Here is a 12,245-nt window from a genome sequence, read left to right on the forward strand (position 1 = left end):
ATATTAAACAAGGGGTAGAGGCTGAACAGAGCACAATCTTGATTTATATTACCAATGGTTACTTATGCATATATATATTTTTTGTCTATGTTCTACTTTGATAGCTCCACGAGGGAAGAGGGGATGGAAAGCCTTTTATGCTGTTCTTAAAGGAACTGTGCTTTATTTGCAAAAGGTAAGAAGTTCCCTGCCAAATACACTCCCTTGAACTCCTTGTTGGATGAAGAATAAAGGAGAAGTGTTTAACCATGTCTTCTTGCTTCGTTGGCTTGTGTGTGTGTGTGCTGTGCCCACAAGCCATGTGAATGATAGTATGGTCTGCAATTACTTCACCTCTCTGAGGTGCTTTAGATGCTCCCTGTATCTGAGCTGCATTTGGCTGTTTCAAGGAAGGGAGCAGAAGCAGGAGTACTTCATCTCCACATACTTTAGGGCAGGAGCAGGGAACCTGTGGCCCTCCAGATGTTGCTGGACTACGAATCCCATCACCCCTGTCTGCTGGCCATGCTAACTGGGTCTGATGGGAGTTGGAGTCTAACAATAATTGGGAGGGCTAGAGGCTCCCCATCCCTGCATTAAGGTCTTATGTGAAGTCAGGGGTGAGGATGAAGGAGCACATATTGTCTCCCCAACTCCCCCAGAGATACTTAAACTTTCACAAGTTTGGGAAATTCTTCCTCTTTCCCCAGCACTGCATGTATAACCTGGAAGCACAGGGTACTCAAAAGAGCGGTGCATGTTAAGTCCCAAACGTTTCCTCTTTGCTTGTTTCCTTGAAATACCCAAAACACCAAAGTTTTGCCATGAAATAGACACTATGTAATTAGCAAGTGCCAAATGTTTTCACATCTGAAGAAAATTTATGGAGACTGAGGCAGAGATAGAATGTTACAGGAAACATTTCCCCCCATTATAGATGATAATCCTAGCCCTGTTTACAATTAAAAACGAACAGATGGCACTCAGGTTTCTTTGTTTCATTTTTTTATCCCAACTTTCAAAGCAACAGCATTTCATTCTAAGACAGAGTGATGAGCTACTTTTCTTTTTGATATGTGTGTTAGCTAATCCCAAATTCAGCCATTACAAAAGCAATTTTTCAAAAACTGATGTGAAAAATGGAGGATTTTAGCCGACAAGGAAATTGCAGGATTAATTTTTGAAGGAGAGGTCTTTAAGGACATGAATGAAAAGGCATGTGTGGCTTTGAAAAATTGCCGAGTGTGTCGGAGTTTGCTACACTTTTGTCATGGCCACTTGACTGCTCTTTGATATCCATGTTCTTGTTTTTTTTTTTGTTTTTTTTTTAAAGATAATGTTGTGCTGATGGGCAAATTGCTTACATTTTTCTTTTAAATGGTGGTCCGTCTTCAAGGGAGGATACCCAGCCATGGAAAATGAGCCAATAACTGGAACATTTTTGAAGGATTACTGCTTGCAACACAGGAAGCCGCCATACTGAGTGAGACAATTGGTTTGTCTAGCTCAGTGTTGTCAACATTGATTGGCAGCGGCTGTACAGGCAGGAGACATTCTCAGGCCTACCTGGAGATGCTGGGGATTGAACTTGAGATCTTCTGCATGTAAGGCAGGTGTTCTACCAGTGAGCTATGGCCCTTCCCAGACATTAATGGAGGAACCCAAGGATAGCTCAGTTGGTTAGAGCATGGTGCTGATAACGCCAAGGTTGCAAACCCCATAAGGGACAGCTGCATGTTCCTGCATTGCAGGAGGTTGGGCTAGAATGATCCTCAGGGTATCTTCAAACTCTGTGATTCTATGATAGGTTCTTTATGTAAGTTTTGATAACACAAGGCCCAACTTTTAGACTGGGAAGGAGCTTGAATTCAGGTTTCCCTGTCTGATACCCTGTCCACTACAAGGGTGCCATGTGGACACATTAACTTCATGGCACGGGAATCACTTTAGGGCAGTTTCTTCTCACTTCTGTGAGAGTAAAATTAGAAGCTCTGAGCCGCTGCCACTCCTGGTAACTGGGACAACATGGTTGTGGGAAGGGAACTGCAATATGGGACCTTTCCATTTAGGACCAGGGCTTCTGACATAGCTTATGCTGCAGTGGCTCTCACAACATGAAGGTAATGTAAGAGGGGCCCTAAGAGAAAAAGAATTTGCAATCTTAACGGGAGTGAAAGCAGCTTCAAATGTGGACTCTCCCCCCTAGCAAACGTTTCCAGCTTCAACTCCATTTTCAACATGATAGCCTAAGCAAGGCATCACTTTGCCACCATCTTGCTGTATGACCTTGACTCCGCCAGTTCACCTCTGGATGCCTATGCTTTCCTGCTCAGTCGGTTGTTTGTTTTTTTAAAAGAAATGCTTTGATTCATCTTTGCTTCTGTAGCCTGAAGATTGTACCGGCCACAAGTTTAGTCACTGAATGCGAGAGATTCCCTTTTCTGAAACGGAAAAGAAAAGAAACAACATGGTAAAAGTGGAGAAAAGGAATCTACATAACCCACAGAACAAACATGCAAAGTCATAGCCTTCAAATGCCATGTTTAATGTCACAGGGCTTGTTTTGAAATATATTTTCTCAGTGGGGGATAATGGGAAAATCGAAGAAGTAAGCTGTGAAGAGGGACGACACACAGAAATTGTGTGACAGGGCATCCAAGGTTCCTTACAATGAAGCTGAAGGTAGAAGATATGTAAGGGGCAAACTTGAACAAGTCTGGTAACTGCTAGCTTTTTGGTCAGACCTAACATTGTAGGACAGCGATTCACAAAGCACTGGTAAAAAAGTAAAGGGACCCCTGACTGTTAGATTCAGTCGCGAACAACTCTGGGGTTGCTGCACTCATCTTGCTTTACTGGCCAAGGGAGCCGGCGTACAGCTTCCGGGTCATGTGGCCAGCATGACTAAGCCACTTTCTGGCGAACCAGAGCAGCGCATGGAAACGCCGTTTACCTTCCTGCTGGAGCGGTACCTCTTTTATCTACTTGCACTTTGATGTGCTTTCGAACTGCTAGGTTGGCAGGAGCAGGGACCGAACAATGGGAGCTCATCCCATCGCGGGGATTCGAACCACCGACCTTCTGATCGGCAAGCCCTAGGCTCTGTGGTTTAACCCACAGTGCCACCCGCGTCCCTAAAGCACTGGTAAAAATACCATAAAATCAAGTTCAGGGAATGCTTACTATGGCTGAGCATCTGGAACAGCTTAGTGAGGCAGGGAATGAATCGTATTGTTCCTTGGCAACTTGCTTATTGGAACAAGCAACATTCAGATTTCTCTCCTGAAAGCATTAAGTGGCATAGATTGGGGCAGGCAGAATCTGCCTACAGTTCCTAAACAACTTAGCTCTGAAGTGTCCCATGGGTTCAGGAGTGGAACAAACATATCAATATACATAAGAATGCATAAAGTTCCATCACTTGTGTGGTTAACAGATGGCGCAGAATGTGGTTGCGCAGATAGGAACAGTCTTGGTTCTTAATGACTGGGGCCTGCTCATGACAAAGAGTGCAGGAGAGTACTGTTATTATTACCTTTATATTTCGCCTTTCTCCCAAATGAGCGCAATTGGGTATGCAAAGCAAGTCCATGGGATTGCAGTCCAAGGCTCTAATCGTATGTACACTTATTTGGAATAGGCCCTGTAATAGGCAGTGGGATTTATGTCTGAGTAAACACCTCTTATAAAACTCTAGGGAAACACTGGATCCATGAGAACAAGGGACCAGTGAAGTCTCTGAGACTGATTTCCCAAGCTCCCAGACCCAAATGAGTCACTGCCTAAGCAGCAAGATTTTATTCATTGCCAGACATAACCCCCCCCCATCTCTTTTCTCGATCTTTTCTGTTGATGCCAAAAAAATTCCTCCTCCAACCTTCATTGTGAAGCGTGAATTGGAATCATTTACTACTAAAATTGTAGGTCTATTAACAGCAGAAGCAGTGTCGGTAAAAAAAACAACAACCGAGGTGTCATGTCCGTTGTCAACAGCAGGTGACAGATTATATAGACCAATAAGACTTAGAGGAGGACAGAACTCATGTACCATTGACAGTTTTATAGAAGAGTGGATTTCAGCAAGAGCAGATTCTCTTGTAGGGTTGGGAGAAGATGGCCCTGCTGAAATTCTCTCTTTTACACAACTATTAAAAGGCACAGCAGCTTCTCCTCTGTTTCCTGAGCTGTGTTTTTGCCTTGCCATGCTACTGTTAATGAGCACACAAGCACAGATCCACTCACTTGATTTTTATAGCATTGTTTCCCATCCTAAAAAAACATACTTTGACTTCCAGTTAGCCATCCTATATAGGATACATAGCATATTAGTCATAACCCATCTCCCGAACACGGAGGAATCTTTGATTTACCTTGCTTAATATGCTGGCTGCAGGCTGTTCTACGGTGAATTTGCTATGGATCAGTACTGAGCTGAAATTGATTTAATGAACAGCTGACTTGTAATGTCTGTCTGCTGAAGACACATTGTGTAACCAGTGTGGACGTTACTGGAAGTTGTTTTTATGACATTTTTTCCTTAATAATGTTAAAAAAACAAGCAGCACCCAACAATGTACTTTGGAGATGTCATATAAGCAAAGTATTCACCTCTGGGGATGGGAAATGGAAACCACAGTGGCAGATCGGGGGATCTTGCTACAGAGCAGCCTACTGCTGTGTAAATGTGGGATATTTTTTTACTCAACAAAAGTTTTCAAAAGTAGTTGGCCACATCCAACAGTGATTAAGCCCTTAAGAACACAAGACAATCCAAACTTGTGCTATGGTAGGATCTCTCAATCTCTCTCTCTGTTTCGTAGAGAAACTCCTTCATGAACATTACACATAGCAGATGATAGGCAACGATGTCTTGTACATTAGGAAAATTGTAATTGGGAAAATATTAGGAGCTTATAATGCAGTAGTAGAGCTTATGTTTTGCTTGCAGAAGGATCCAAGTTCAAATCCTGGCATCTCCAGTTAAAGATTATTAGGTTGCAAATGCTTGTTTTGAATCTGAAATGCTAACAACAACAACAACAACAACAACAAATATTTAAATGAGCAGCATTTTTGTTTTTAAATAAATAAGTTAATCCTATGCAGATTTACTCCAAAGAAAGTCCCAAAGAGTTCAACAGTGCTAAACTCCCAATTGTTTGCTAAAGTCGCAGTGCAGTGGAATTTATCTCTGTGTAAACAAACACAGGGTTGTAGCTGCATATGGGTTTGTTGGTTTGTTTTTTGCCAGGTTAGATGACTCTTTTAAATACACTTTCATTTATTGCCTTCTTTTGAAATGTAATCAGGCTTTAAAAACACTCGCACTATATAATAATTTGTACTCTCTTAATTTGGGCTTCTGCAGGATGAATACAAACCAGATAAAGCTTTATCAGAGGAAGATCTTAAGAATGCAGTCAGTGTGCACCATGCATTAGCATCGAAGGCAACAGACTATGAGAAGAAGCCAAATGTTCTGAAGCTGAAGACAGCTGACTGGAGGGTCCTGCTTTTCCAAGCCCAGTAGGTTCCCTTTTGGTATTCAAGCAAAATATGCTCACAGTCGGTCTCTGGTAAAGGATGGTGCGTCTTCTCACACTGGATTTTATTTTGTTTTATTCTTGAATATAAGGTAGTATGAAAATGAAAAGGCATAGACTCCATAAACCGATACTGTAGCTCAGTAACTCAAACTAGTTTTGAGCCAGCAAGCTGAATGTATCACAGGATAGGCTCGTCATCTTTTTGTTCTTACTGCTTGTGGAATATTTTTTTTATTTGCATGGCAGAATAGTTGCTTGTAGCTGAGAGTAGAGTATGCCAGGAAAGGGGAGAAAAGAGCCAGGCCCTTCTTCCAGCTCATCAAACCCCTGCTGTTCCATCAGTCACTCATCAGACTGACAGCTGGTGCAGTTTAGTATCAGTTCAAATTCCAGTAACACAGCTGTGATCCTTCCAGTAGCACCTTAGAGACCAACTAATTTTGTTCTTGGTATGAGCTTTTGTGTGCATGCACACTTCTTCAGATACACTGAAACAGAAGTCACCAGACCCTTATATATAGTGAGAGTGTGGGGAGGGTATTACTCAGAAGGGTGGTGGGAATGGGTGATTGGCTGATAGGTGTGGAAAACCTGTTGACGACTGCAATTGGTCTTACAGGAAAAAGCAAGGGGTGAGATGGCTAAAGATAGCTTTGTCATGTATAATGAGATAAGAATCCAATGCCTTTTTTCAGACCAGGTCTTTCCATGGTTTTAAGTTTGGTAATGAGTTGCAATTCAACAACTTCTCTTTCCAGTCTATTTCTGAAATTCCTTTGTATTAAGACAGCTACTTTGAGATCTTGTATAGAATGTCCTGGGAGATTGAAGTGTTCTCCTACTGGTTTCTCTGTCTTGTGATTCCTGTAACAACAATTGCCTAGTTAACTATAACTATAGTTAAATATAAGGATGTCCATTTATCCTTTGGCGTAGGGTTTGGCCTGTTTGTCCAATGTAGAGAGCTGAAGGGCACTGTTAGAAGATGAGCAATTAAATAGTCCTGAGATGGTATGTTTGATGTTGTTGGGGCCAGTAATGGTGTTGTCCGGGTGTATACCATCTCAGGACTATTTAATTGCTCATCTTCTAACATTGTGTATGCCAGCAAATGCCAACAGTGCCCTTCAGCTCCCCAAGCCGAGCCCCACCGCCTGGACCCCGTCCGTGCTGCTTTACGGACGACCGGGGCAGGCCCACAAGCCACCACTCGCTCGGCAGCTCACTCGGTCACCGCGGAAGCAGCAGCGCCAGCCCAGACGGACTGAACATGCGTGGCATTTCCACGCATACGCAGTCCGTTACGACACATGCATCAGGATGCCCCCACCCCCAGGAGGGTGCCCCCGAATGGCTAAGAGGCTTCCTACACCCCTGACCCCATCCATTCTTCATCCAGTGCCTGTACTTGGTTTGGGGCACTGCTGTGAATTCAATTGCTATGCCACCCACCTTCTGCCAAATAGACTGAGGTTTTTTAAAATATTAATATTTTTATTGAAAGAATTTCAAAGAAATAATGTGGTACAAATGAAAAAAGGGAAAGGGGGGTGAGAACAAAGATGCATATAAAAGAGAAAGAGAGAAAACCGTAATAGCTGAGGTGACAGAGATAGTGCTAGGCTTGACAACACCCTCCAAACCAAACATGATTATCACCAAACGAAGGAAGTTAATGCCCAAATAGAGGTTTAGTCGTCTTCTGGAATAGGGAGTCCAACTGATGGTGTTTTGTTTTGTTTTGGCCACAACCAAAGCATCATCTCCATGCTGTTCTATTTTGAATAGTAAAGAATCATTTACAAACCAATTCCCATGGTGGTATTGAGGAACAATCTGACTGGAAGTATCCCTGGCCCTTGCGGATCACAATTGCTTCTGAGCTTCGAGGGTCCCCCCCTTTTTTTTTTACTCTTGAGGAAGCTGGCAAGGATCTGGTGGAATGCAGCCAACCACTAACATTCTTGAGTCATTTCCCCCCGTGGAAGTTTCAAGCCAGCATAAGAAACTATAACCAAGTATTTGGCTGATTAACGTTCTGGGGTATTTTAGATGTGTTTGTGTGGCGTGTGTGTATGTGTGTGTTTTGTTATGTATTTTGTGTTCTCGTTTCATATTTTTATGTTGCTAACCACTCTGTGATCTTTGGATGAAGAGTGGTATGCAAATTCAATAAATAAATAATAAACTGGAGGCAATAAATGCTTCACTGAGAGAGAAAGCTGCCTTGTCGCAATGAACGAAGTGATGAGTAGACTGCAGACGAAAATCATCACTGAAGTCATTTAATATTGCAACCTATAGATACGTCTCTCTATTGTGCCATTCTTTGGGAAGGTGATTAAATGTGCAACAGTGCCCAGCTGTAGGCAATCGCAGATGAGCAGATAATCTAGCCCCTTATCCTTCGGTTTCTCGGGGACTGTTTATGGGCTTCCTATTGCTCTGGTGGATGACTTCTGCTGGGAGAATTAAAGAAAGAGTGCCATCCTGTTTAATTATCCCAGATGAATTGATTGTGGTACCCTTCTGGATAGCTTTTGTAGTTTGGGAACACTGCCATGCAGTAATGATCCCTGAAGAGGCTAGGATGCTGCAGCCCCTCTTCTCCCATGGCTCTGGCTCTTTCCAGGTTAAATATTTCAGCTGCATTTGAAGCTTAGTGATAAAGCAACAAGTATTAGACAAGGTAAACATTTCACCTATTAGGAGAAGAGGGGCTTCTGGGCTTAGACCAAGCAAAGGATGGAGAAAGAAGCAGGTGGAATCTTCCAAGCTGTGCAGTTAGTGCCCACTGTTCAGTATTGAGATGCTGAAGTAGGAAATATGATTCAGTGCGGCAGTTCCTTTTAGGGCAGAGCAGATGCTGGAGAGAAAGCAAAACAAGACAAGCTCCCAGACTGACTGACCTTTTGCTGTCTTCCACAGGAGCCCAGAAGAAATGGAGTTGTGGATCAACAAGATCAATTCTGTGGCAGCCGTTTTTTCTGCCCCACCATTTCCAGCTGCTATTGGATCCCAGAAGAAGTTTAGCCGCCCACTGTTACCTGCTTCCACAACCAAATTGTCTCAGGTGATTAATATACAAGGCTAAGTGTATTTCAAGTGTGCATCTAATGAGCCACCGTGTAAAGTAAGGTCACAGAAATCCCCCCCCCCCTGGTTTGCAAAGAGCAAACCATTGATAAGGTAAGTATTTGAACTTAGGGAAGGGAGGGTGCTTGTAAATGTTAATACCCTTTTTGAGGACATTTTTCAGATTAGTCCAGACCCATGTGAGCTGAGGCAAAACGCTGTAGCAAAGGGGAGCAGAGCCTGCAGTAGGAGGGTGCTCAGTCTTCCATGAAGACTAGCCCCAGAAGTTGAAATGATGCTCTTGGGCATGCCTGAAACATTGGACACTTTTGAGGATGTGAAGAAATATTTCAAGTAACAACCAGTAAAATGTTGTTGCACAATCAGTTGGAATATATAGAGGGGAGGGCAAGAGAGGTACTGCCTGCAGCCATCTGCATTCAATACCTTTGTTAGTCTTGAGCACCCATTGCCAGGGGAGAAGGGAAGTTTTGCCCTCATAGTGAGTGGCAACTACTTAACTTGTACAGGAGAAAGTTGAGGGGTTTATTTGGAAACAGAGTTAGGCTGGAGGCAAAAGTCTTCGCTTGTTCTGCTGGACCCACCCTCCTTCCAGCCTTTGAGAATCAATCATGTTTTGATCTGGCCTTACCATATCATCTGCAGAACCTCCTTAATTCTGTTAAATTGTGACAAGAGTTCTGAGACTGATATTTAGACAGAGGCACTTCCAGACAACCTGTTTATTGAGCGTTCATCCTTATATCATGACAATGGCTATATAATGGGTATACATTCTCAGTTTGCAGGGTGGTTGGATGTGGCATCAAAGCAAGTGTTATCCCACACTTTCCAGTTCTTTCTTCTGTCACTTTCCTTATAGCAAAAAGTGCAATCTTTTGGGGAAGCAGATTTGTTTCAGAAATCGTTGTGTAACCTGAATTTGCTAGTACATGATGGAACCCTACCCCAAAATAGCCACTGTCCAGAAGCACACAAGCAGACACAGCCACTTTTGTGGCCAGGTCTCTTGTTCACTTCTTCTGCTTCTTCCTTGCTGCTATGAACTGGGCCTGCAATATTATTTTACCCTGGTTAGCTTACAGATTTTGATTATTTTTTGACTTGCCACAGTACAGAAACTGGTGTCTGGCTGCATAATTTCCTGTTTCAGCTACCCATTCAGGAAAATAGGGCTTTGTGTGTTTGGTAGAAAGAAGAGAAGGGGAAACAAAAGGACAGAAGCTGTTTTAAGCCAAAAGGCAAGGACAAAAAGTCTTATGCTTTCCAATGAGATAAATTCAGGCATAATCTGAGAACCGTCTGCTTTTATCTGTGAGATAGAGAACTTGCCAGTAGGCTCCTGCGTATGCTGCAGAGGATGAAATGTCAACTCTGCCTGGCTGCTGTATTAGAAGTTGCTGCTCGTATCAAGATGTGACTACACATAGAGTTGCTTTCGCAGGCTCTGTTTCTGTACCCAAGATCCAGAATGGACTAGAGAAGGAAGGAAGGAAGGAAGGAAGGAAGGAAGGAAGGAAGGAAGGAAGGACAAACAACTGCTTAGAACCCTAATCCAGATCAGGACCATGGCATATGGGGAGAGCAGGATCTGCCCATTTCCCTGCTCAATTTTTCTCCATGAAATCCCCACCTGTTTATTTGCCCCTAAAGTTGCCATTTTCTGCAATGGTATCTATAGGGGCAAATAATCCCTTGGAGGGGGGGGGTGTTTCCAGGAAAAATGGTGCGTGAGAGGCCAGATCAAGGCCCCTCCAGTTGCTATCTCTCTTTCTTTTTCTTTTAAAGAAGCTCAGGATAGAGGATTATGTGGTAAACATGTAGTCTAGCCTGGGTCACCATTTTTACTGTAGTGACCCAGTTCAGACATTTAATCTCCCAGTTCCCTTGTGCACTGTGGGCTCCCCACCAACACCACATTGTATGTGAATTGCCTTCCCTTCTTCATGGTTTACCATAACAGTAGTTTTGTTTGGTATGCCAGAATTGGGCAAGCTGTAATTAGCATTAACCAGAAATAGCTTTGAAATCATGCTTAGATAGGTTTATAGACCATAATTTTGAGAAGTCCTCGTTTGTTCTGACCTCAATTGGTCCTGAACGAGAGGCATAATAGTTGTGTTTACATGCAACGCTAACCCATGGTTTAGTGCAGGCACCCCCAAACTCGGCCCTCCAGATGTTTTGGGACTACAACTCCCATCATCACTAGCTAACAGGACCAGTGGTCAGGGATGATGGGAATTGTAGTCCCAAAACATCTGGAGGGCCGAGTTTGAGGGTGCCTGGTTTAGTGCTACATGGGCAAGTTGCAGCAACCACTGGGCTCATGCATTCGCCCTTCGCCCAGCATTGTCACAAGAAAAAGATAAGCAGCTTTGAGTTTTGATTACCTGCTGTTTAGCAGTCTGAACCATAGAATGTGCTTAAATTTTACTAAAGTTTGTTGGAAAAAGCCAACTTCATAGCAGTTCATTAGCCACTGTTGTCTGAGTTTGGACAAACTGCAGTTCATCTAAAATAGAAGTGAAGTATAAATAAATGAGCATCCAATAGTTACAGCTAGCTGACCAGGTTACTTGACTGACCCTCCAGGAAGTTATTTGTTGGTAACATTTCTCTGTATTTGTGTTACCTGGTTCAAAACAGCCCCTAGCAATATATTATGATATCTCTTGTCCCTTTCCTTTACATTTTCTAAATATACTTGAGGTTCACTGTGACACATACTATTGTTTCCTGCAGGAAGATCAGCTGAAATCACATGAAAGTAAACTGAAGCAAATCTCCACTGAACTAGCTGAGCATCGTTCCTACCCGCCAGATAAGAAACTTAAAGGCAAGGAAGTGGAGGACTACAAACTGAAAGATCATTATCTGGAATTTGAGGTATGTCCGGGTCAGCCATGGCAGAGCCCCGTTACAAAGATAGCCACTGCAGAAAAAGTGGAAATTATCCTGTTTCATGGGATAATTAATAGTGGGTTGGCATTTAAATAACTGTTTCAAAGCAAAATTGCAGAATGTCATGTCGTGTGGGTAGTAGCCAGATACAAAGGTTAGTAGTTCAAAGTATCTGGAGGTATGTGGAATCCAGCAAAAGTGAGGTCCATAAATGCTAAATAGAAAAGTAAACTTGAAGGGAGAAGCAGCTGTGTGAGCTGAGTCCCCTTCCTCTGCCTGCTGGCTTAAAGGCTGTAAGGCAGACATCTCCAAACTAAGGCCTGCAGGCCAGATGCGACCCATGTGAGCCAATTGTGCGGCCCCCGCCGATGCCCGACGCCCGCTCTTACCGGTTGACGCAGCGACGGAAATAGCTTTTGCACATGTGCAAAACATCATTTCCGGCGCACTTTCGGGTCTGCGGAGGCACGTGTGCATGCACACAAGCTATTTCCGGTGCCACGCCGACCCAGAAGTGCACCGGAAAAAGCGAGTGTGCGCGCGTATGGGCGTGCGCTCCCTTGCCCTCCGGCCCGCCAATCGGCGCCGGAGGAACCGGCCCTAGGCCAGGTAAGTTTGGGGACCCCTGCTGTAAGGGCAGGTACATATTCAGAAGAGAAACTCCTTCAGTGCAGAGTCCTCAGCTGATCTAGAAGGATCAGTTGAGGACTGCGGGTTTGT

The 12,245-nt window shown here is 43.6% G+C and overlaps 1 protein-coding gene across 1 annotated transcript in view; it reads left to right on the forward strand.

Moving 5' to 3' along the window:
* The window catches only part of PSD3 (pleckstrin and Sec7 domain containing 3), a 142,764-nt gene that overhangs the window by 126,503 nt on the left and 4,016 nt on the right, over positions 1-12,245 (forward strand). The window contains exons 12-15 of the mRNA XM_033173101.1: positions 105-175; positions 5,348-5,505; positions 8,454-8,598; positions 11,367-11,510. Coding sequence (XP_033028992.1) covers positions 105-175; positions 5,348-5,505; positions 8,454-8,598; positions 11,367-11,510 — 518 coding nt within the window. The remainder of the gene's footprint in view (positions 1-104; positions 176-5,347; positions 5,506-8,453; positions 8,599-11,366; positions 11,511-12,245) is intronic.

This window comes from Lacerta agilis, chromosome 16 (genome assembly GCF_009819535.1).
Source record: "Lacerta agilis isolate rLacAgi1 chromosome 16, rLacAgi1.pri, whole genome shotgun sequence".
In the NCBI taxonomy this organism is placed as follows: domain Eukaryota; kingdom Metazoa; phylum Chordata; class Lepidosauria; order Squamata; family Lacertidae; genus Lacerta; species Lacerta agilis.